The sequence below is a fragment of the Gorilla gorilla genome, chromosome 13 (assembly GCF_029281585.2).
Source record: "Gorilla gorilla gorilla isolate KB3781 chromosome 13, NHGRI_mGorGor1-v2.1_pri, whole genome shotgun sequence".
Classification (NCBI taxonomy): domain Eukaryota; kingdom Metazoa; phylum Chordata; class Mammalia; order Primates; family Hominidae; genus Gorilla; species Gorilla gorilla.
The window spans coordinates 88,866,646-88,892,915 of NC_073237.2; the positions used below are offsets into that span (position 1 = coordinate 88,866,646).

At 38.7% G+C, this 26,270-nt stretch overlaps 2 protein-coding genes across 2 annotated transcripts in view; one reads left to right on the forward strand and one right to left on the reverse strand.

The window, feature by feature from the left end:
- The window catches only part of CENPP (centromere protein P), a 286,318-nt gene that overhangs the window by 70,211 nt on the left and 189,837 nt on the right, over positions 1–26,270 (forward strand). The window lies entirely within an intron of this gene.
- On the reverse strand, positions 9,252–19,578 carry OMD (osteomodulin). The gene is made up of 3 exons (XM_019033346.4): positions 19,223–19,578; positions 11,576–12,535; positions 9,252–10,482 (listed from the first exon to the last, which is right to left on the reverse strand). The coding sequence occupies exons 2-3, from the start codon at positions 12,513–12,515 to the stop codon at positions 10,157–10,159; spliced, it is 1,266 nt and encodes a 421-aa protein (XP_018888891.3). The 5' UTR covers positions 12,516–12,535; positions 19,223–19,578; the 3' UTR covers positions 9,252–10,156.

Consider the following 26,270-nt stretch of genomic DNA (forward strand, 5'->3'; position numbering starts at 1 on the left):
CCCTAATACCATAATTAATATATAGCCAGTGTAATATATTTTTCCAGTGTAAAAATTAGTTTTAGCACAAATTATTTGATAGATTTGTCATTTGGATTTTTTCTCCCCTTTATTTTAGTTACATATAAGAAAAACTGATGCATAAAAATTAGCTTTTTAAAAGTAAATTTGATTTATAGTTTTTGAGGTTGATAGTAAAAGATACTTTTGTTTGCTGAATGAAGGAAACTTTATAAAATTACTTTAATATTGAAATTGGCTTTTAAAAATTAAAGTGGCATTGTAGATACCATACAAGCAACTTTGAAGATTTTTTTAAAGAGTCAGTTTTAAAAAATTCCTCCTTGGTGCTTTTACCAATCAAATTAACTTTTCTCCTTTAAGCTAAAAATTTAACAAATATGGATATATATTTTATTAAAATAGAAAATGAAAGAATACCAATTTGTTTTCTTTTCTAGACAAAATTGTTTTAGAACCTTTCAAATCAAAGCTTAAATAAACTAAGACTTGAGCACTGAAGTTTTTATTTGAATGTGAATTATCTTAAATTTAATTGTGATATTGTCTGGCTTGAGTTGATATAAATTGTTGGTTTTATGGCTTCAAGGATACAGTAAAACTTTTTTAAAGACTTTGAAATATATAATAATGAAACAACAGACATTGTTTTGTGTTGTGTGGCAAGTTAACAAGATATTGAGAAGTAAGCTGGATAGATACCATATGTCCAAATTTAGAGAATCTTAGAGATTCATAGTTTCATTAATGGTACACTTTGATGCTTTGTACTACAGAAAATTATTTTGTGAAGAACAACTTTCCTTGAAAAGTTATGACCAGTGAATACAATGTTATTAGCATTCACTCATTTAATAAAAGTTTATTGAGTGCCAGTTCTGTGCCAGGACTTCAGACACGTAAACTCAGATAAGCAAACTTCAGTTTCTTCCCTCAAGGAACATTTATAGCCTCTAAGTCAGCAGGAAAAGCAGCAAACAAGCAACTAGAATCCATGGTAGGGCTTGCTACACAGAAATATGCAGAGTTCTGTGATAACCTGGGAGAAGCCACAAACTGACTGGGGGTCAAGGAGACTGCACCCAAACTGACTTCTATAAAGAGGATAGGAGAGGAGGGTAAGCGCAGGTGATGAGGTATTCTAGGCAAGGGGATCATCACGTGCTCCCCTTAGGGAGGGGATGGGAGTAGATCATTTAGAAAATTTGTAATTTGTTTTGCATACTGCTGGAGCTTGGAGGGAGAGAGAGAAGAAGTCAGGGGGATGGACCATATTAAGAGATGCGACTAGACAGGGGGAATAGAGGTTGGATTAAAGAAAGTATTTTATATCCTGCTAAAGTATTTGGGCTTTAGTCTGTAGTCAGTGAGAGACCATGTAGAGATTTTTAAGCCAGTGATGGCTTAAATATGATCCTGTTTGCATTTTAGAAACATTCCTCTAATGTTGCATTGCTGAAGAATACCACTGTTCATCTATTGTAGTGGTTATCTATTACTGTGTAAAAAAACTACCACAAAGGAATGGCTTAGTTAAAATAACACACATTTATTATCTCACAGTTTCTGTGGGTCAGGAATTTGGCGTGTCTTTGCTTGATGGTCTGCTTCAGGATCTGCATTTGAAGTGCATCTGGCACTGCAGCCTCCCTTCAGGGGTTGAGTAGGGAATGATCCAGTTCTAAGCCCATGTGGTTGTTGACAGCATTCAGTTCCTTGCAGAATGTGAAACTGTGGACCTAAGTTTCTTGCTAGCTGTTGACTGATGGCCTCCCTCAGTTCCTTGGCATGTGACTTCCTCAAAAGGGCAGCTCACAACATTGCAGCCTGCTTCTTCACAGCTAGAGAAGGAAATAGTCTTCTGGCAAGATGGGTATTACCCGCACTTCTGATACCAACAGCAATTTCAGGAGATTCCTAGAACCACTCTTATTACATTTGATAATTCCCTAGAAGAACTCTCAGAACTCACTGAAGACCATTATACTCATGATTATGGTTTATATAGAAAAAGGATACACCCTAAAATCAGCCAAAGGGAGAGATGCATAGGGGCAGTGTCTAGAAGGCTCCAAACTTGAAACTTCCATTGTTCTCTGGATGCATTGCCTTACGTTGATATGTGGCAGGGTATGTGGGGTATTGCCAACCAGGCAAGCTTATTCTCAGTGTTCAGAGTTTTTATTGGGGCTTTATTAATAGGTTTGATTGATTGATTGATTGAATTCAGCCTCCTGGTCCATTGATACTACATAACCCAAATCCCTTATCCTACATCACATGGTTGGTCTTCCTGGCATAGCCACCTCTACCTTAAGACTATCAGGTGTGGCAGATCTCACCCTAAACAAAAACACTCCTATCAGAAATGACATAGATCACCTCTCAGAAGCCAAGGCAAAGCCCAGACCTCTCTTTAGGCAAAGCCAAAATCTTTACTACACAGTACTCAATATAAAATGCTTGAAACTGAGGTGATTTTCTATTCCAGAAAGAAATGAATGCTGATAGAAAGCTATTTAGCTTTTACTCTACAGGAGTAAAAGATGAAAGCTGTCTCATGCTCAAGAGCAGGCATTGTATCCAAAGATGAAAGAGTCTTCTTTGTGGAATCCTTTTTATGAAGGCAAGGTCTTGCTCTGTCACCCAAGCTGGAGTGCAGTGGCACGATCATGACTCTCTGCAGCCTCAACTTCGTGGGCCCAAATGATCCTCCCACTTCAACCTTCTGAGTAGCTGGGACTACAGGCATGCACCACCATGCCTGGCTAATTAAAAAAATTAAAAGAATTGTAGAGACGGGGTCCTCTTATGTTACCCAGGCTGGTCTCGAACTTTTGACCTAAAGTGATCCACCTTGGCCTCTGTGGAGTTCTTTTAGGTGACCCTATTGTATTATCTTTGGTGCCTTATAGGGGTTTTACTTCCTCAAAAGTGTACCATTTGTCTGTTGGCAACCAAAAAAATGTGTTGAATGGAATGGAATTTTGGAAACAAGAGCTTCCAGGGAAAAAGTATTTTGGGGGAGTGGCTTAATTCTGATAGAGACCATATAACCTCCAAGTGGATTAGCTTTCAATGAATGCTACAAACCGGAAGAGTCTTTCCCCCATCTTCATCTTCATTCTCTAACTTTGTAGGAAATAGTTTGGTTTAGGAGTCAGAACACCTGAGTTCTAGTTTTTGTTTGTTTGTTTTTGAGACGGAGTCTTGCTCTGTCTCCAGGCTGGAGTGCAGTGGCGCGATCTCAGCTCACTGCAACCTCCGCCTCCTGGGTTTAAGCAATTCTTCTGCCTCAGCCTCCTGAGTAGCTGGGACTACAGGCACGTGCCACCACGCCCAGCTAATTTTTATGTTGTCAATAGAGACAGGGTTTCACCATGTTAGCCAGGATGGTCTCGATCTCTTGATCTCGTGATTTGCCCGCCTCGGCCTCCCAAAGTACTGGGATTACAGGTGTGAGCCATTGAACCCAGCTGAGTTCTAGTTTTGATTCTTCATGAACCTTCCCCTGACCTTGGCAAGTTCTTTAACGTTTTGGGCCACAGTTTTTTTATCGACTGAACTTTTATCTATTGAATCGGGTTACTACAGAGTTCCTCAGCCTCTGCACTACTGATATTTTGGACCTGATAATTCTCTGTTGTGGGGGCTGTCCTGTGTGCACTTTAGGATGTTTAGCAGCACCTCTGCCTTCTACCCACTAGATGCTAGTAGTTGCACCCCACCCCCACCCCTACTTTGTGATGACCAAAAATGTCTCCAGACATTGCCAGCTGTCCACTGATGGGTGGGGGTCGGGGAAGCAAAATCATTCGTATTGATAACTGCTGAGTTACTAGATACACATAGACCCTTTTTAATACAGCATTCTGGATTTTGTGGAAAGTCTGTGGTTTGGATCTCCGTCTTAAATCTCATACTTATGCTTGAAGCCTAATTGTTTGTTCAAACAAGAAATATGAGAACCCATGTATTTTACTTCCCGGACTAAAGGGTAAAATTTATATGGAGAGAATTATGACTCAATGTAAGGAAGAGCTCATGGTAAAATTGTATTTTATTTGTTAATTTATTTTTCTCAGTAGTACATAAATCTCTGTATAGTGAATTCATAACCTAAACAAGTAAAGTGATGCAAGATGTGTCCATGATGTTATGATATTTACAACTAGGCAGATTTATAACTTGGAATAGTTATATCAATTTAGGAAATTGGAACGTATAAGAAACTTCAGATGTGTAGCCATTATGATTTAATTTTGTTTCCAGCTGCTCTTATGCTTTATTTCCAAGATGTAGAAAAAATGGATTTAGAATCAGGAAACCAGGGTTTTAGGTCTAGCCATCCTTGGGGACATATGAATTCTTAAAACAGAAAAATTATGTAGAACAGACAAGGTTTATTTCTTTTATTTTCTTTTTTACCTCATGGAGCTGATTGTGTTATATAATATGCATACATCTGTATTTTACTTTAGTGCTCCCAAGCTTGAGAAATCGAGTGAAAATGTGTGGTGTTTCAGGTAATTCGTAAACACTGGCTAAACATTCTCAACCAGTATTATTGTGAACAAATTTATGAAGTTTCCTTCTTAAAATTTCCTTTCTAAAAGTTAAATGTGTGTTCGTTATGCATTTATATTTGTTAATTAAACTTGGGTTTATGGTGCAACTTGGACTTATTTGTTAATAGTTACAGTTTAACCTATTAGCTAACATAACTAAATACTTGGTAGTATAATGAGAAAAATAATAAATGAATTTTCACATTTTTATTTCCTGCTATAAATATCAAATTAACTGGTTTAGTCTGTAGCTCCGATAGGTAACTGTGCAGTCTTGTTGTACTATTTGAAGAAAATACTTTATTCTTCATTGTCTCCCAGGGAATGCATTGAGGTTTTTCTTTGTTTTGTTTTGTTTTTTGTTTGTTTGCTTGTTTTGAGACGGAGTCTTGCTCAGTCACCCAGGCTGGAGCTCAGTGGTTCAATCTTGGCTCACTGCAACCTCTGCCTCCTGGGTTCAAGCAACTCTCCTGCCTCAGCCTCCCAAGTAGCTGGGACTACAGGTGCGTACCACCGCGCCTGGCTAATTTTTTGTATTTTTAGTAGAGACAGGGTTTCACCATGTTAGCCAGGGTGGTCTCAATCTCCTGACCTCATGATCTACTCACCTCAGCCTCCTGAAGTGCTGGGATTACAGGCATGAGCCACCGTGCCCAGCCTCATTGTTTTGTTTTTAATGAGAAGTACTTAAGCAGGTTTGAGTTAAGGCATTTTCAAGTACCAAAAAATGATTGTTAATCTGTCTCCTCGTTGGGCCCTGAGCTAGAGGACATGGGATGCATTTACTTATATGCACTTTTAGAGGGAGGAGCCAGAGCAGAGTTGAACTGTTCTTGCTAATAAACAGGAGGAGTTTGACCACACTCTGGGGCAGGGAAGCCAGCAACTGAGTGCCTTGTGAGGGAGTGGAGGGAACCCTGCCATCCTCACCCTGGTGGGCCATCCAGATGGTGCTTTGAAAAGCTGCAGTGTCCAATAGTGGTTGTGAAGTTGTGAGATATATGATTTAAGCACCCTGATGAAACCCTTAGTAGTCTCTCTTGTCCACTATCTTTTGTATGAGTAAAATGTTGGAAGGAACCCAAAGAGATGCTTACTCTGTTTTGTGTGCCAGGAAAAACGGTGTGAGCACCCAGGAGTGTGCAGCATCTGGATCTGTGGGCTGCTGGGCCAGATGTGCTACAGTGAGCCTTACTGTTTACTTGATACCTCCAACTCATGTGCACTTTATGTGCTTTATTATACCAATTATTTATCTTTATCCTTATGACAACCATATGGAAACCATCTTTTTTAAAAAACAAAGAGACACTTAAACTAAATAACTCACTCAAAGTCACCTAGCTTAAAAGTGTCATGTCAGGCTTTATACCCACATAGCTCTTATATCAGATTCTTTTTTTTTTCCTTTTGAGACAGAGTCTCACTCTATCTCCCAGGCTGGAGTGCAGTGGTGCAATCTCGGCTCACTGCAAGCTCTGCCTCCCCAGTTCACACCATTCTCCTGCCTCAGCCTCCTGAGTAGCTGGGACTACAGGCGCCTGCCACCACGCCCAGCTACTTTTTTGTATTTTTAGTAGAGACAGGGTTTCACTGTGTTAGCCAGGATGGTCTCAGTCTCCTGACCTCGTGATCTGCCCTCCTCGGCCTCCCAAAGTGCTGGGATTACAGGTGTGAGACACCACACCTGGCCAGATTCCTTGTTTTGAATTGCTAAATTTGTTTTTGTTTTTTGAAACAGGATCTCACTCTGACACCCAGGCTGGTGTGCAGTGGCATGATGTCATTTCACTGCAGTGTCCACTTGCTAGGCTCAGATGATCCTCCCACCTCATCCTCCCAAGTAGCTGGAACTACAGGCATGCACCACCATGCCCGGTTAATTTTTCTATTTTTAGTAGAGATGGAGTTTCACCGTGTTGCCCAGGCTGGTCTAGAACTCCTGGGCTCAAACGATCAGCCCACCTCAGCCTCCCAGAGTGCTGGTATTACAGGTGTAATCCACCATGCCAGGCCAGAATTGCTAAATTTGAATTGCAATTTTATTATTTGCTAAGGCTGTTCTTTGAGAATTAAAATGTATTTTCTTTTATTCATTTAGGAGGAGATACAAATTGAAACTCCAGAGCTCTGAAAAAGGAAGGGTTTTCAATCTCTTAAACTGTGCAAGAAGTGAAACAAGTAATTACCATGTCTTTATATTAACCCCAGTCAGGAGCTTGTTCTCTCTACTTTTGCCAGTCAGTTCCTGCCACACATTAACTTTTTCCTGGGAGCCTTCAACTACTTCTCCAGGTCCTCACCAGATGTGAAAGTTATGGTATCTGTGCTTATACAGTTTTTCATAGTCACTGCCGCTTTAGCATTTTATTTCTTCCTTGTGTTAGAGTGAGTTGTTTGATCTTCTCTTTATTAAATTCTTCAAATAACTGTTTTATTGAGATAAGTCACATTCAATACAATTCATCTTTTTAAAGTATATAATTTAATTAATTAATTAATTTATTTATTTATTTATTTATTTTTAGAGACGATGTCTCACTCTCTTGCCAGGGTGGAGTGCAGAGGCATGATCATGGCTCACTGCAGCCTTGGTCTCTGGGGCTCAAGCAATCTTTCTGCTTCAGCCTCTTGAATAGCTAAGACTGCAGGCATGCACCACCATGCCTGGCTAATTTTTAATTTTTTTGTAGAGACAGGGTTTCACTGTGTTGCCTAGGCCAGTCTTGAACTTCTGGCCTCAAGCAGTTCTCCCACCTTGGTCTCCCAGAGCACTAGGATTACAGATATGAGCCACTGCACCCAGCCTAAAGTATACAATTTAATAGTACTTAGTGTTTTTGCATTTGTACAACCATCACCACAGTCAATTTTGGAACATTTTCATTACTCCAAAAAAGAAACCATATACCCATTAGCAGTTACTTCTCACTTTCCCCCATTCCCATGATCCCCAGCTCTAGGCAACCAATAGTCTTTGTCTCCATAGATTTCCCAGTTCTGGACATTTCATAAAGATGGAATCATACAATTTGTGTCTTTTTACGACTGACTTCTTTCACTGAGCATAATGTTTTCAAGGTTATCCATGTTGTAGCGTATGTCAGTGCTTCGTTACTTTTTATTGCTGAATAGTATTCCACTGTATGGATATATCACATTTTGTGTATCCATTGATGGACATTTGCGTGGTTTCTACCTTTGGATATGGCTGAATAATATTCCACGAAATGGATATACCACATTTTGTTTATCCATTGATGGACATGTGGGTGATTTCTACCTTGTGGATAATGCTGCTGTGGACATTTATATGCAAATTTTGGTGTGAACATGTGTGTTCAGTTTTATTGGGTATATAGTTAGGAATGGAATCGCTGGGTTATATGTAACTAAGCTTTTTTTTTTTTTTTTTGAGATGGACTTTTGCTCTTGTTGCCCAGGCTGGAGTGCAATGGCGTGGTCTTGGCTCACCACAACTTCCGCCTCTTGGGTTTAGGCCAATTCTCCTGCCTCAGCCTCGCAAGTAGCCGGGATTACAGGCATGTGCCACCATGCCTGGCTAATTATTTTGTATTTTTAGTAGAGATGGGGTTTCTCCATGTTGGTCAGGCTGGTCTCAAACTCCCGACCTCAGGTGATCCACCTACCTCGGCCTTCCAAAGTGCTGGGATTACAGGTGTGAGCTACTGCGCCCGACCATATGTAACTAACTTTTTAAAGAACTTCCATACGGCTTTCCTAAGCAGCTGCAGTATTTACACTCCTTCCAAAGGTGTATGAAGGCTCCAGTTTTTCCACATCTTGCCAACACTTGTTATTTGTCTGCCTTTTAATTTCAGCTATCCTAGTGAGCACATAGTAGTATCTCATTTATTTGCATTTCCCTAATGGCTCATAAATTTTAAATTGCTCTAGGTTAGAAATTGTCTTATCTTTGTTTTCTAAAACACCCATAGTATTTTCCACATATTAACTCATAATGTTTGAATTTATATCCTGTATTTAAAAATTGCAAGAAAAGGGAGGTGGGCCTTAAGATTTTTTTTTTTAACCTCTGTTGAAAATGTGCTTTGCCCATATTGTGGCATCATAGTTGCACATTGTACTTTGTTTATTGATCCCTTATTGCCAAGCCCTATATAAGAAAGGACTTGATGAATGTTGATTAAACGAATGAATGGAGTTTTCTTCATATTCATCCTGGATTCTTGAGGTTGTCCCTGGGAACAGGTGGGTGTTCTGGTTCTGATAATGCTAATAATTCCTCAAAGATGTAAAGAGCATTAAAGACTTCACTTTAAACTGGTATTTCCAGAAAGAAAGACTTGCAAGCTTGAAAACTATTTCTGAAGTATAGTTTGACTTGTCTGTCTGTTGCATATTGTCAGAATTGTTATCATTTGTATAGGCAGCCCTAGATTGGTATTTGTCCCTTATCTGAGAAATTCTATGAAACATTAGCATGGTATATCAAGAGAGTTCATCACAGCAGTTAGATAATCATCATTGTAAGGCACACTTACAATACTTAAAAATAATACATTAACGAAAAAGTGATTTTTAAGGTTTTAAAGAAGATGTTAAAACCTGTCATTCAAATTATAAAGGAACTGTATTCAATTTTAGCTTATGTAGATATTGGCTGATAAGCATAAAGTGTTTAATATTATCTTTAGAACTTTATTTTGCCAACACTAATTTAATCTTGCAAACAAAGCAGTTATTTCTTTGCAAATCATTTTGTAACAAAGAGGACTTTCTATGGTTGTATTTTTACAAAAACATTTATCCCAGTTAAAATGGAACACAATAACATTGTTTTGGATAGTTGCTGAAATTTGCTAAAATACAAATTGCAATGAGATAGTTTGGTGTTTTTTAGTTGTCCAAATACAGCTTTATAATTTTGTTGTTTTGGTATTCTGAGGCAAAAAGATTAGTTAATTTTGTGAATCTGTATGCCTTGGATCCTTAGTACCTGGATGGCCTCTTACAAATCAAAAATATCATTCTACGTGCTATGTGGTGAGCTAGGGGGATGGATGTCATAATGATGAGATCACAAATACCAGTGTGAAAGCTTTCCTGAAGAAGAGGTCAGAGAAAATGGTCTATTCCTTAAATGAATGCTTGTTACATTAATATGCCTTCCTGTCATTTAAATATTGTCCTCAGAGTGATCAAAAAGGTCATGGCCTGTGGGTCTTTAATGCTAATGCTACTTCCTTCCTCATTTTTAGAAAAATTACTGTTAATAGAAATGATACACTCACTTTCTTTAACATGATATTTCTATGTTTAAAAAGAGCATAAGAAACCATTAACGTTTAATTTATGATTCCCACTTGTCATTCTAATTTATATTTTTAAAGATTTACCTTATTTTGAGTAAGTTCTAATCCTATGAAATGATGCAGATGTCACCAACAACTTAAATTCAATTCTGATCTTATACTAATACATAATTCTAAATATATTACTTTGAGTAATACATGTTTACTTAGGTTTACTATATTAAGTATAGGTTTTGTGAAGTCGTAAGTGTATACCTATATAGTTTCTTGCTATTCTTGATTTTCATAATAATGAAGGTCAAAGTGCCCTTCTGCTCCTTCTTGTTCTGGGCTCTCATGAGCATTGTCAGGATCATCGTGATCTTCACTTTCATCATCATCATCTTGAAATCTCCTGAAAACTTGTGTCTTTAGTTGTATTGTTTGACCATTAGTGCTTCTTTGTTCACCATAATAAATAGTGTGTATATGAGGGAAGCAGAAGAAGATGTATGAGCTTATTGGTTCTTTTAGTTTATTTTGGTCCACACGAATGTATGTTAAATGGTGGTAATGTAGTGGGTCAATAGAAGGACACATCACTGTAAGATTCATCTCTGAAAGAAATAAATTAAAAATTAATCTTGTATTATAGTATAATCCATAGTTATAGCCATAATTCTATGTTAGATTTTATATTGTATGGGATATAATTCTGTTAATTAAAATATTTATAAATTGAATTAGGTTTCCTTTTTGTATTAATCAAATAATAAAAAGAAAATTAAATTATGAGTTTTATATTAACAAAATATATATGGCTTCATTGGCTTTTCTGATTAATAAATTCCTAGTAGAACAATCTCAAAAAAATTATCTACAATCCCACTACTTAGGATACTCATATTTCTTCATATACTCTATTATTTCTCTCTTATATATATGTACATATATAAAACTGACAATTTATACATATATATAAAAAATATATATATAAAATTATATATTTCTTTTTTTTCTTTTTTTTTTCCTATTGCAAGGAGAAAAGGAAACATTGTGGAGAAAGTGAGTAAACTCAGAATACGCTTTGTATAAATTGTCAGTTATATATATATGTATAAATTGTCAGTTATATATATATAAAAGAGAGAATATATATTTTTATATATAAACAAATATATTAAAAAATATATATATATATATTTTTTTTAAGACAGAGTTTTGCTCTGTCACCCAGGCCACAAAGCAGTGGCATGATCTCAGCTCACTGCAACCTCCGATTCCTGGGTTCAAGCAACTCTCATGCCTCGGCCTCTTAAGTAGCTGGGAGTACAGGCACATGCCACCATCCTGGCTAATTTTTCTTTTTTTGGTAGAGATGGGACTTCACTATATTGACCAGGCTGGTCTCAAACTCCTGTCCTCAAGTGATCCACCCCACCCACCTTAGCCTCCCAAAGTGCTCTGATTACAGGCATGAGCCACCGCGCCCAGCCTATTTCTCAATATTTAAGGCAATAAAATTTAATAAAAAGGACTATAAACTGAATAGCACACATTTCTCTGGGGCAGATTTCTGCCATTCCCTTAAGCAACTTCAAAACAACTATTTTCAGCAATGTCTAAAGCATAGGTTATTGAATATTTTTTTCTTTAAAAGATCAGAATTCCATTCTTTCTCTCTTCAAAACACAATAAAAGTCTACATACTTTCTATTTCATTATTTTGTAGGTATAGGTGTTCCAAATTTCTTGGAATATAGAATGCTTGCTTCAATTTGTTGTGTCCAACACTGAGTTCTACAATGTTGGGAAGATTAAAAATATTATATGGGATGTCTTGTAGTTTGTTGTGTGACATTCTTAGAGTATGAAGTTTTGGAAGTTTGTCGAAGTATTTTTCGGGTATAGAAGAAATTGAATTATTTTCTAAAGACAGATACATAAGTGAAGAAGGCAAACCAGGAGGCATTGATTCTAATCTGTTATTGCAGAGGTTGAGCTGCATTAGTTTTTCCATTTTGGCAAAGATTTTGTCTTTTAGCAGAGAATCATGAAGATAATTATAACAGAGATCAAGCATGGTCAAGTTTACTAGCCCTTCCATAGCGTTTGTCTGCAGTTTGGAGATTTCATTGTAACCAAGAAGGAGTCTTTCCAGAGATTTAGGAAGAGGAAATGGAAATTCTTCTAAATTATTATGCTCTAGATGAAGTTGTAGTAGATTTGGAAGCTTAGCAAACACACCATAATCAATCTTTTGAGATTTAATTTTGTTGTGGCTGAGGTTAATTTCTTTAAGATGAGTTGCATTGATGAATGAATTTGCAGTCACAGCCTCAATTTCATTGAACTGAAGATAGAGTTGCTGAATGTGCATCGGAATATTTGGGATAGTCTTGAGTTTGCGATTATCACAGTACATTGATGATGGAAAGTTAGTTGGACAGAAGCATTCACTGACACAGCCTAAAGTATACTGATGAAAAGGAACTCCGTAGTCTACATTTTGACGAAATGGGAATCCTGTTTGGTAATCATCATCTGGCTCTTGGTCATAGTCTTCATCCCACTGATAAGTTTCATATTGGCAATGTACTTTGACTCCAAAAAAGAAGAAAATAACATATATTGGACTTAAAAAACCCATCTTCTTCTTTTTTTTTTTTCCTATTGCAAGGAGAAAAGGAAACATTGTGGAGAAAGTGAGTAAACTCAGAATACGCTTTGTATAAATTCTCAGTTATATGAAATGTATTATACCTATGTCTATATATAAAAGAATATCCAGAAAGAATGGGCAGTGCTCAAACCAAAATTTTTTTCTTTCTTTTTTTGTGACAGTGTCTCCTCTGTCACCCAGGCTGGAGTGCAATGGCACAATCTCGGCTCACTGCAACTTCTGCCTCCCAGGCTCCCAGGTTCAAGCAATTCTCATGCCTCAGCCTTCCGAGTAGCTGGGACTACAGGTGCATGCCACTATGCCCAGCTTATTTTTGTATTTTTTAGTAGAGACAAGGTTTCGTTGTGTTGCCCAAGCTGGTCTCAAACTCCTGACCTCAAGGGATCCTCTGGCCTCGGCCTCCCAAAGTGCTGGGATTGCAGATGTGAGCCACCACGCCTGGCCTCAAACCAAAATTAATGTTTAAGTACAAATGAGGTGAGTTTTTTTTTCTTTTTTCTTTTTCTTTTTATTTTTTTTTTTTTGAGATGGAGTCTTGCCTTGTCACCCAGGGTGGAGTGTAGTGGCGCAGGCTTGGCTCACTGCAGCCTCCACCTCCCTGGTTCAAGTGATTCTCCTGCCTCAGCCTCCCAAGTATCTGGGACTACAGGCGCGTGCCACCACGCTTGGCTAATTTTTGTATTGTTAGTAGAGACGGGGTTTCTCCATCTTGGCCAGGCTGGTCTCTAACTCCTGACCTCAGGTGATCCACCCACCTCAGCCTCTCAAAGTGCTGGGATTACAGGCGTGAGCCACTGCGCCTGGCCGAGATTTTTTTTTTTTTTAAGTCACATATTACACTGAACTTGAGTCAAAAGTCTGGTATACTAGACTTTCTACTAAGTAACCATCTTTTAAGAGTCCCAGTTTCTCTTGCTTACTAGGGTATAGATCTATGATAATAGCATGACATCACTCAACTACAGTCTGATCCCTCCACTGTAAATGCTGTGTGTTCTTTGGAATTACCTGATCCTTTAATGATGGTCACTGCCTGGGGGAGGAAAGACCTTTATTTTAGTTAGAGAGCTTTTGCCTGGGAGATTCTACAACTTCTATTTGCTGATACCTTTTTCTGACCTTCAGAAGAACATGAAATGCTCCCTTTTATGTGATAACTTCAGATAACTTCAGATATTTAGAAATAGTATTCATGTTTCCTTTTAATATTTTCTGTCCAAAACTAACAGCACCATCAAATTTTCCTCATGAAACAGTTTCCAGAATCCAATTATTTAGTCTCCGACTCTGCTTGAATAACTACTTTAAATCCTAAAGACATACAGTGTTTACATTCTACAAAGTTCAAGTGTCTTTACATTTTTCTTCCTAGCTTCCTTTTTTCCATTAATATATTTAAGTTTTAGATATAAAAATATTATTAAAAACACACTGTCCCTGTCTCCCAGGTGTTTAAAGTCTTGTGGAGAATCAAATACACGTGCAGTAGAATGCAGGAGGAGGATATTGTGTGGAAAAGAATTGCAAGAGGGCACACTTCACAATGAACACAGTGCTGAAACTTGAAGTTCTAGGGAAGGGTCAATTATGTCCCAGATGAGAAGCCTGAAACCTATATTTCATTTCTGTCACTTAACATATCTGCCTCTTGCCTCATCAATAAAATAAGAATTGCAATTATAGCTGAATTATACCTTGGCTGCTTATCTTGTATGTTGCCTTGTGTCTTTTTGCTTATCTTGTATGTTGCCTTGTGTCTTTTTTTTTTTTTTTTGAGATGGAGTCTTGCTCTGTTGCCCAGGCTGGAGTGCAGTGGTACGATCTCAGCTCACTGCAGCCACCACCTCCTGGGTTTAAGCAATTCTCCTGCCTCAGCCTCCCCAGTAGCTGGGATTACAGGTGCACTCCACCACACCCGGCTAATTTTTGTATTTTTAGTAGAGATGGAGTTTCACCATGTTGACCAGGCTGCTCTCGAACTCCTGACCTCATGATCCACCCACCTTGGGCTCCCAAAGAGCTGGGATTACGGGCGTGAGCCACTGCACCCAGCCTCCTTGGGTCATATCTTGCCTGCTTATCCACCTGGTCGTTGTTAGCATTGTATGAGCTATGCATGTACAAGTACTTTGCACGTTGAAAACTGCTATCCAGATGAAATGAATGTATCATTTAGGAAAAAGGTTTTAAAAAATCCTACCTCTTTTATTCTGAGACCTTTCTACTTTTCCCACCCAGGGTTTCATGAGAGAATGAGTTTCCAAACAAATCGTTGCATATAATGAAATGACTTATCTCCTATTCATCTAGAATGGTTCTAACTATTCTTCATCATTGGTATGATTGAGAGAATAGTTACATAAGTTATTTTCTTTGACAGAACCCCATTTGAGAAACGTTAAGAAACATCTCAATTTCTTCTACTTTTCTTGTCAGAAATTATAAATGTAACTATTGTGTGTATTTGGGATTTGAAGTAATTATTCAGGTAGAGTCAGAGACCCTTGAGCTCTTTTCCTGCAGTGATACTTTCCTTCATTCTTCCTCACCATTTGCTCCCATGCACCCGCATCCTGGGTTTTGTCTTTTCTATTACTGGAACCCTTCATACTCTTCATTTTGAGTATTCCGCGCTCAGACCACTATCTCTATGTAGTAACTCCAGCTGCAATAATTCTTCAATTTCCGTGGAACCTCAGCTATATTGATTCTACTGTTTTTCACTGTCCCTCATCCATACCTCCCAACATTGTCAGTTCCTTCTTACCAACTTAGACCCCATAGTTCATCACTATCGTTGCTCTTTTGCACATGCCCTAAACTTTCTCGCTCCTTCAATCTGCCAAACTCCAACTCTGGTTACTCCAGTTCTCCACCTACTCACAGCCTGACTGTCACAGCTGAATGTAACTAAAGAAAAACAGGAGCATGGTGACTGGTCTCACTCTCGATTCAAGACCACTAACCTCAAGTGCTGTCCTGCTGCATTTCCTTAGACCATCCTCCTTCCCTCTCTTCTGTGCTACTGTTTTGTAACTTTCCTCTCTGAAGCCTCTAATACCTTATTCCCCATTATTGTTTTTGGGTGATGACCTTGCTTCTTTTTTTTAAGTCAAGAAAATAGGATCAAGATATCATTTATTTCTGTTTTCTTATATGTATCCGTACCTACAAGAAAATGCCAAAATAGCAATGGTTTGGGTTTTCTTTTTGTTTTTTTAACAATATGTGCTTTTGAAACTCATGATGTTTCTTTGTGCAACTCTATATTACATCCATTTTTCTTTCTTTTCTGTGAGATTCATGGAAGATGTGGCATTTGACCTAGACTTTGAAGGAGTGTTGAGGTTCTCATAGAGGGAAGTGAGGAAGAAGATCTCTGGCTAGAAGAGATGAGCAAGAACATAGAAACAACAGATGGTGATGTGTTTGGGAAATGTGGTTGGTTAACTCTTGAAGGAGCAAAATAAGACTATTAAATCCAGATCTGAAGGGATTAGCCTAACTTTTTTTTTCTGAGACAGTCTCACTCTGTCACCCAGGCTGGAGCGCAGTGGTGCACTCTTGGCTCACCCTCCATCTCCTGGGCTCAAGTGACTCTCTTACTTCAGCCTCCTGAGTAGCTGGGATTACAGATGCGTGCCACCACACCTGGCTAATTTTTTAATTTTTTGTAAAGACAGGGTTTTGCCATCTTGCACAGGCTGGTCATGAACTTCTGAGCTCAAACAGTCTGCCCCCCTCAGCCTCCCAAAGTGCTGGGATTACAGGCATAAGCCACCACACCCGGCCTTGGAGGGCCTAAATTCTGACCTAAGGAATTTGCACTCTGGGAATGAATGCCTGATTTAATGAATTAACATATTTGGGCTGTGATTTCACACTACAGTCAGCGTTCGTGGGTGAAAAAGTAGAGAATCTTGGAAGGAGGTAGATTTGAGGAGTTATGGTATCATACCAAAGGGCAGTGTTCAGAGCAGGCTCTCCTTGCTGGGCTGGAAGCTCCCAGTGGGTCTGCTTGGAAATGCTTATTCACCTAGTGTACTCTACTACTTTACTGTATGTAAACATGCATAGTGAAGCACTTTACAAATATTAGTAGTTAGTTTGATTGGGTTACATCAGTTTACAGTTGTCTTGAATTATTTCTAGTGGTGAGGCACTATGCTAAGTTGGTGGAGAATACAGAAATGAAGAAGACATGAAGCCATAGTCCCTTCTGTAAAAAGCAAACAGCTTAGTGGAGGAGAGAGATACAACAAAGTGAACCCTAATCTAAGGCAGAGGGTAATATCCTTTATAGCAGAGATAGGCAATGCTGTGGGGCCAGTGGCTTACCTCAGCCTTACAGAGACAGGAAAGTCTTTTGTAGACATCATTTGACCCAGACTTCGGGAGATTAATAGGAATGGATATAGAATATTGTATACATTTTATACTCATTGATGATATTTTATGTATAATTTTATAATATTTTATTGTACTTATTATAGTATAACATATTAACTTTTTTTTTTTTTGGAGACAGAGTCTCGTGCTGTCACCCAGGCTGGAGTGCAGTGGCACAATCTCAGCTCACTGCAACCTCCGCCTCCCAGGCTCAAGTGATTCTTGTGCCTCAGCCTCCTGAGTAGCTGGGATTACAGGCGTGCACCACCATGACTGGCTACATTTTTTTGTATTTTTAGTTAAGACGGGATTTTGCCATGTTGGCCAGCCTGGTCTCGAACTCCTGACCTCAGGTGATCCGCCCACCTCAGCCTCCCAAAGTGCTGAGATGCAGGTGTGAGCCACCCCGCCTGGCTGAAAACTCAGCTTGAATTTTATCCCTTTGTTGAGAACATTAGCTAATCATCAGTTATCAACCTTACATTTGAGAATTAGAGTCTGTTGTTCAACAACTATGAAAAATTGTTGGGAAAAAAGAAGAAGGCCTTGAATCAAGACATGACTGGGGCGTCTCTGAAAATAAAGAGGTTCTTAATATTGTCTGCTTTCCGCCTTTGTGAGCACCTAAGAAGAAAGTCTTTCCTTGAGGAACAATTTCTCTTCTAAACCTGAGCTTATCTTAAATATCCTTGTCCTCCTCCCTCCACGTTCCTAACCATGTAGTACAATCTTGTCCCACTCCCTTTGATTAAGTGCAATTTTCTGTTTTGAAATCCATCCTGTTTTCATCTGTATGCTCATTATTTTCTATGCCTCTTGCTCTTTCCCCAGGATAATTTCACCTGTTACAACAATCTCTTATTTTATCCAAATTTTTCATTCCCCAACTAATCTCTTCTGAGTCATTTGCTAAGCATATTTTTGTTACTTCTGCTTTTCATACTCTACAATGTATGCCTTGTTCTCTATAGGATAACTCACAGCAATATTGTATAATTCATTGTTGATCATCTCATTTCCTAATATCTTTTAACAGAATCTAATACAATGCAGTGTTATAAGTGCTCAAAGATGTGTTGAATGAATGATTAAGTTAATAAGTTATAGGTTAAGGCTTGCTAGCAAATGCTTCTCTCTACTAATGTTGATTATTCCTAGGCATTTATTTCACTATGATAATTTCTTCAAATGAACATATTCATGAGAGCTTGACTGTTCCTTTTTCTATTGAATATTTCTTCATCACAATATACTGTATTCCTCACTTTCCTAGTACATCGTGTAGCAGGAAAAGAACAAATGTGAAAAAGAATGTTTGGAGCAAAGTAATATACATATATATTACCAGTTTTCAATGTGAATTTTTCATATTATAGCAATAAAACCATCTGTGTCATAACATTTCTCTTACTTGGAGAAAAGCACTCATGTGTTCATCAAGAAAAGTTTCAATTGAAATTACAAATGAGGTATAATTTACTTGTTCAGGAGAAGTTTAAAGTAAAATCCTCAACATTTTATTATGTTAAAGACATAATTGTTTTTATTTGTATGACATAGAAACTAGCATATAAGAAAGCAAATATTAGCATATAATTTAGATTTTTCCAAAAAAGTTCTAAATTTTAATTTTATAAAATTCTTTTGCTATTAAAAATACAATTACCTCAATTATTTTTAGCCATAATACATTTAAATCGTAATTAACTAAAACCCAAAGTAACTAGATCCTTCAATAGACTAGATGGAGCATCTGTATTTTCCCTTTGAGAAAGAAGTAAATGAAAAGAAAAACATTCTATATCAGGGATTTAGTCAGTAGAGAAATTTGGAGAAAATCTTGAGGAAAATCTTGAGTGAAATTTGTACAAATGCCCATCAACCCCCCAACCGGAATCACTAGCATTGCTCAGCTGTATGCCTCAAAGGCATTAGCTGGTTCTTTGTTACTTATAATTCATAGAAAAAAAGAGACCTAAGGAAGAGAAAGAGATTGATTCCTTTAACCTGAGAATCTTTCCTTTCATTCAAAGTAAAAAAAATCTAAACAAAGATTTTTTATTGGGTAAATCTTAAATGAGAAAGTTAAACTCATTATACTACTTTATTTGAACATTTTGCCTAATCAAAAGTTTAACGTAACTTTTTTACCAGATTTTGCTTCCAAAAATTGTGCTTTTGTAATAGATGCAGTCTAATTTAATATTAAAAAATCCAATATACTTTTTAAATTTTAACAGTAGGAATACATTCTTAAAAAATTGAAAATTATTTTATTATCATACCTGTTCAATTTGCTTTAGTTTTCAGGGGTTGATGAATTTGTAAATCCTTTAAATGAATCAGAAATTCCTAAATTCTTTAACTGAGTCTCTTAAAAATCCACAGTAACTCTGTGTCCAGACAGGGCTGTCTCTTGAATTACTGTAGCAATTTAAGCAAATACAATCTTCTTGGAAAACACTTGGGTTGAATTAAAATTATGTATTTCTTTTCATTACATGAAACTTTGTGGATTCAAATTAAGATGCTTGTGTTCTTGGTCAGATTTATGTGGCTTACTTCTTTCTTTTCCCCTTAATTTTGGTTTGAGGTGTGGCAAGAATTTCCTCTAATGTGAAAGGCAAACAAAACTAAATGAAACAGCATGTACTGATTACTGTTTTTATTTTCATTTTCATGCCAAAGAATTCTTCAAATTAAGGCCCACTGTGACAGGGAACTCCAGAGTCTCAGCAACTTAAGGTGGAACTCAAAATTTCTTTTTTAATTTTTTGAGATGGAGTCTTGCTTTGCCACCCAGGCCAGAGTATACTGGTGCAACCTCGGCTCACCGCAACCTCCACCTCCCGGGTTCAAGCGATTCTCCTGTCTCAGCCTCCCAAGTAGCTGGGATGACAGGCATGAGCCACCACGCCTGGCTAATTTCTTGTATTTTTAGTAGAGATGGGGTTTCACCATGTTGGCCAGGCTGGTCTTGAACTCCTGACCTCAGGTAATCCTCCCGCCTCCACCTCCCAAATTGCTGGGATTACAGGCATGAGCCACCACGCCTGGCCTGGAACTCAAAATTTCTTGAGTCCCTTGGTTGTTCAACACCTAGGTTCACATCAGTACTTCTATTTGTTAAAACAAGGAATCAGGGTTAGAAACATAACATTTCACATTGTTTATTTTTAAAATGCACTTGATTGTCATTGCTTACACAGATTAACTATATGACTTTTCTATACAAAGGCTTACATCTTCATTTTTATCATCATTTTTATCAGCTATCTCATTTCTCCTCTTTTTGGCAGATGTACCCACTAGAATTACTTCTAATATCCTTTCAGATAAAGTTAGTCAGTTGGTTGCACTCCAGAGGTGTATCTTCAATTTGCCTGTTTTTAGTATTGCACAAAATAATTCTGTAGTATTGAATAAAATGGAATGAAAAGCTTATGTTACTCAATAGCTATTGCCTTTATTTTGTAGATTTAGAAAATTTCTTCATTTCATAGAGCTATCTCTCCTGAATAGTAACAGTTAACTGTTTTTAATGTTTAATTTTTACACTGTTCTCATATTCTAAACAGAGAGTTGACTTGTGTCTTTTGGCAGTGGACTCAGAGTTCATTTTGGGGGGGAATTCTTTTAAGCTTTTACAAACTAATAAGATAAAGTGAATCCTGGAGTTCATTTTGTTTCCTCAAAAAAGTGTTTTCCATTAGCTTTTTACAAAGAACTCACAAGATTTATTTTGTTAAACTTTGCATTAAGAAAAGTATACAGTGTTTCAAGTGATGCTTTGGCAGTTGTAAAAATCTAGTCTATTATTTGAGACATTGGTATGAAAAACGTGGCAGACCACACTTTAGCCAAGATTCCATCTTGTTACTGATCTTTTCCATATGTTTTCTGTTAGTGTCTTTGTTCTTAAAACTCAGGCTTTCACTAAGGAAAAGAGAGCAAATCTGTGTACTTTTTCAAAAAATTGTTTTATAGGCCTTCACGGTCCTTTTGGAAGATTAACTGAAAATCAACAGCCTAATGTTTATATAACTTCTCATTAACTCTGTGATTTGGATTTATGATATTGATTATGTTATTCATGTTTTTAACAAATGTGAAAAAAAAATCAGTAGATAACTAGAGCAGACAGAATAAAAATGTCTAGAAAATTTAAACTGATTGGCAATGTCTATCTAGGAGGTTTAAGGTGGCAAGGGATGGGGATGGGGGGAGGTGGTGGTTAGTTAGAGTCAGGCCTTAAAGGAAAAAATAGGGGATGTGAGTTTGTAATAGTTCACTGTTTTAGTTAAGTGGTTATAATTGTAGCAATTGGGGAGAAAAGGAGTTGAACTGTTGAAAAGTGTAAATTATATGCTATGATTATACTTTGATTGAAATAGATTCAGTATCTCAAAGCTGAGTGACACAGGACTGGCTAGGAAAGGCCCTCCTGAGACCTGCTTAATTAACATAATAAGCGTTACAATTTTCTGTTCATTTGTTCCACTTTATTCACTGGACACCTACTTTGTGCAGATTTTAGATGCTTGGGACTCAGCAGTGAAAGTCTCTGTTATAGAGAAGGAAAACAGAAAATAAACATAAATAAGCATAAAATGCAGAATATAAACAATGTAGAGTGCGATGGAAGAGAATAATGCAAGGTAAAGGGATAAAAATGAATAAGGCATGGGGGTACGGGTCAACAGTTCAGGCACCGCTGTATGTGGGGACTGGAATGGAACAATTAAGTTATTGTATGGCAGATGGTGACAGCCAGGTGTCTCACCGTTGGCGTGGAAGTTACAAATAAATAAGCGAGGTGAGGTGGTGACAGTGATTCATGTGGTAATAGATTAGAGTTGAAGACGTCAGTATGAACTCATATTTAGCTTAATATAGATACAGCTGGTTAAAAGGGAAATGTAATTATGTTATATACACATAGTACACACATAGACCCCCTTGCTCTGTTGGCTGAGAGATCCTACAAGCAGGAGCACTTTAAGCAGCAACAAACACAAAGCCCAGATCTTGGTTTCTAACATCATTTTCCAGTAAAAGGAACCAGGGCTGCTCCTTGGAGAAATGGCTGTTTCCGGGAGGACTGGAGCAAGGAAAGTAGGAGATGGGCCTGGAGCATTGTACAGTACCAGAGAAAGGGCACTCAGCAAAGAAAGGGATCTGGGGAGTCTCTGTTCTTCCACTCAGTTTTGCTGTGAACCTAAAACTGCTCTAAAAAATAAAGTCTATTAATCTTTTTTGTTGTTGTTGAGACAGAGTCTGGCTCTGTCGCCAAGGCTGGAGTGCAATGGCGCCATCTTGGCTCACTGCAGCCTCCACCTCCTGGGTTCAAGCGATTCTCCTGCCTCAGCCTCCTGACTAGCTGGGATTACAGGTGTGCACCACCACACCCAGCTAATTTTTGTATTTTTAGTAGAGACTGGGTTTCACCATGTTGGCCAGCCTGGTCTTGAACTCCTGACCTCAGGTTATCCGCCCACCTCAGCCTCCCAAAGTGCTGGGATTACAGGCATGAGCCACTGCAGCTGGCTATTAATCTTTATTATTTATTTATTTATTTATTTTTGAGACAGAGTTCCACTCTTGTTGCCCAGGCTGGAGTGCAGTGGTGTGATCTTGGCTCACTGCACCCTCTGCCTCCCGGGTTCAAGCAGTTCTTCTGCATCGGCCTCCCAAGTAGCTGGTATTACAGGCATGTGCCACCATGTCTGGCTAATTTTGTATTTTCAGTAGAGTCGGGGTTTTTCCATGTTGGTCAGGCAGGTCTCGAACTCCTGACCTCAGGCAGTCCACCCGCCTCAGCCTCCCAAAGTGCTGGGATTACAGGCTTGAGCCACCATGCCCTGACAATTAATCTTTTAAAAAGGGCAGGCAGACCCTATTTTAAGTAGTTTAGATATTTAGAACTAAATATAGTGATGGGGCAAGCCAAGTTGGTATCAGAGTGGTGACAGGCCAGCTTGGCTGATGCCTAGTGATCTAGGAGGAGGGAGTAGGTGGTACTCTCACAGGTAGCCAGTGTCAGCAGGGTCAAGGCAGACATATGCCTGGAAGTAACCACCTGTCAGCATTCTGAATGCAATCAAGTTTGTAAGGCAGATAATGACACTTAGCTGATGAACTACTTCTATCAGACAGGCCACTTGGGCAGCCCTATAGCAACAGTCCAAACATTAATTGCAGTCGGTGTCTTAGTCTGTCTGCTCCCAGGGGGCTATGAGGAGCAGAGGCTCCTGAATTCATGGCCCATACTCACAGGCTTTCTTGGCCATCATCATTCACATTTTCTGTAAATGGTGCCCCCATGCCAACCCTGACCACTCTCTTGTGTAAGCCAGAAGTTTGGGAGTCCTTTAAATTAGTGCCTTCTCAAGTGTGGCAGGAGGTCCATCATCATCAGAATTACCAGAGCTGCTTATTAAAAATTCAGGTTCCAGCATCTTTATACTCAAGATCTACAAAATCAGAACCTCTGAGCATGGGCCCAGGAACTTCCATTTTAAACAAGTGTCCCAGGTCCCACCAAACCTTGAGAACCACTGATGTAAATACTTCTCCCTGACTTTCAAATTGAATCTATTGGTGAATCTTTTGTGTTCTACACCCAGGTATCTTTTTGGTCTGTCTGTGTCTCATACCATGACTGCCATCATCTCAAACCCAGGTGTTCTGGGTAGGGTCTTGACTATGTTCATACATCTCCAAGCAATTTTCTTCTTGTCTGCATAAAAATCAGACTGCACACTGTGTCTACTTAAACTTCCTTGTTTCTACTTGTTACTTGTTTCTACTTGTTACTTCCAGTGATGCTTTATTTAAAAAAGTAAATTCCAAACATTGATCTTCAAGATTGGGGATGATCTGACCTTGGCCTACTACTTGCCCATTCTTGGAATGTTCAGTTTGCACCACTGCTGGTTTCTGCGCTGTACCCACACTGGCTTCTTTTTAAGCTTCACATTGCCATGTTTCTGTCTCACTATGACCTTTGAAGGAGCTTCTCTGTCTCTTGAGGATGCTAGGCCTCTGTACCTCTCAATCTTGTTGTTAGCTAACTCTTATCTTTAAGACATAAGCTTATTCCAGTTGCAATTAATTATGAATGTAATTATTTGTCTGCTTTCTCCTTTCTGATAAGACTCTTTTATGAGCTACCGTGTCCCCAAACTGTCTGTCAATAGTGGGTGCTCAATAAATATTGTTTGAATGAATGAATGAATGCACAGTACCCTCCAATGTGCATCTTCTTCTCCATTTTCTGAATGTTTCTATTTTCCTGACTGTTGGAGGAAAGATGCCTCCAGACAATGGCCTCTGTACCAATTCAGGGGAATAATCTTACTGTCACCTCCCAGGCCTTACCTGGTGAACTCATCAGCAGGCCTCATATGGCCTATATGTGAAACAAACTTTTATTAACATAAAAGCATGAATACAGAAACACTGAAAACAGAAGACAATCAGTGAATACTTGGCTAAAGTCTACAGAACACAGAGAAGGTAAAGAACAAATGACTGTTATCCTTAACTCAGCATCTGAATTACCTGAATATAATCTTGTCATTTTCAGGCCAAGTGCAGTGGCTCACTCCTGTAATCCCAGGACCTTGGGAGGCTGAGGAGGGCGGATTACCTGAGGTCAGGAGTTCCAGACTAGTCTGGCCAACATGGTGAAACCTTGTCTGTGCTAAAAATACAAAAATTAGCCGGGCGTGGTGGTAGGCGCCTATAATCCCAGCTACTTGGGAGTTTGAGGCAGGAGAATTCCTTGAACCCAGGAGGCGGAGGTTGCAGTGAGCTGAGATTGCACCATTGCACTCCGGCCTGGGTGACAAGAACGAAACTACGTCTCAAAATCATCATCATCATCATCATCATCATCATCATCATCATCATCATCATCTTGTCATTTTCTTGTGAATCCTTCCAGAGATATTTTGTACATATAGAAGCAAATACATATATTTAGAAATCATTATTTCTCAAAAAGCATTCTTGTATGAAATTGGAGATGTTTCTACTCTTTTCCTAATGTAAACAATGGTGCAGCTAATAAACTTTTATAAGGGACTGCATATGCGTGCTAGTGTGTCTGAGGGGTCAATCCTCAGGCATAGATGTGATTGTTCTCCTCAGAGGCCCTTCCAAGTGGCACTCCCAGCTGTTAAATCCTCCGCATACCATTTATCAGGTTTTAATCTTTCAATGATCTGGTGGGTTAAAATGGTATCTTATAGTTGAGTTCTTATTTCTCTTACTATGGATCTGGTTGAATATCTTTTATATTTTACAGCCCTGTATGCTGCGTTTTCTGGAACTGCTTATATCTTTTACTTTTATTTCTATTGTATTGTAGATCTTTTGCTTAATGACTTCTAGGAGTTTTTTTATGTATAAGGGAAACTGTGTGCTATGACTTTTAACTATTATTTTCCAATTTGTAATTTGCTTTTGATGGTTTTGCCATGAAGACTTTTTGTTATGTCAGTGGGTTTATCCATCTCTTCTCTCTTTTTTTTTTTTTTAAGATGAAGTCATTCAAGCGATTCTTCTGCCTCAGTCGCCCGAGTAGCTGGGATTACAGGCACCCATACCTACACCTGGCTAATTTTTGTATTGTAGTAGAGACAGGGTTTCATCATGTTGGCCACGCTAGTCTCGAACTCCTGACCTCGGGTGATCTGCCCTCTTTGGCCTCCCAAAGTTCTGGGATTACAGGTGTGAGCCACCACGCCTGGACAAGTTTATCCATCTCTTCTTAACAGCCTCCTGGCTTTTGTGTTATTTTTTTTTTTTTTTTTTTTTGAGGCGGAGTCTTGCTTTGTCGCCCAGGCTGGAGTGCAGTGGCACGATCTCGGCTCACTGCAAGCTCCACCTCCCGGGTTCACGCCATTCTCCTGCCTCAGCCTCCCGAGTAGCTGGGACTACAGGCGCCCACTACCACGCCCGGCTAATTTTTTGTATTTTTAGTAGAGACGGGGTTTCACCGTGTTAGCCAGGATGGTCTCGATCTCCTGACCTCGTGATCCGCCCGCCTCGGCCTCCCAAAGTGCTGGGATTACAGGCGTGAGCCACCGCGCCCGGCCTCGCTTTTGTGTTATAGTTACTTCTGCATTCGCCGAAAAATTCTTCCTTGATTTACACTGTTCATTTTAGGACTATTATGGTTTCTTTTGTTGTTGTTGTTTTGTTTTTATTTATTTGTTGTTGAGATGGAGTCTCGCTCTGTCACCAGGCTAGAGTGCAGTGGCACGATCTCGGCTCACTGCACCCTCCGCCTCCTGAGTTCAAGTGATTCTCCTGCCTCAGCCTCTC

Bases quoted from the DNA above. Each gene is read 5' to 3' on its own strand.
- OMD (XM_019033346.4), bottom strand. From the start codon at position 12,515: ATGGGTTTTTTAAGTCCAATATATGTTATTTTCTTCTTTTTTGGAGTC. The intron at 10,483-11,575 runs GTATGTAGACTT...TATTTCTTTCAG, and splicing joins ACAAAATAATGAAATAGAAA to AGATGAATCTTACAGTGATG.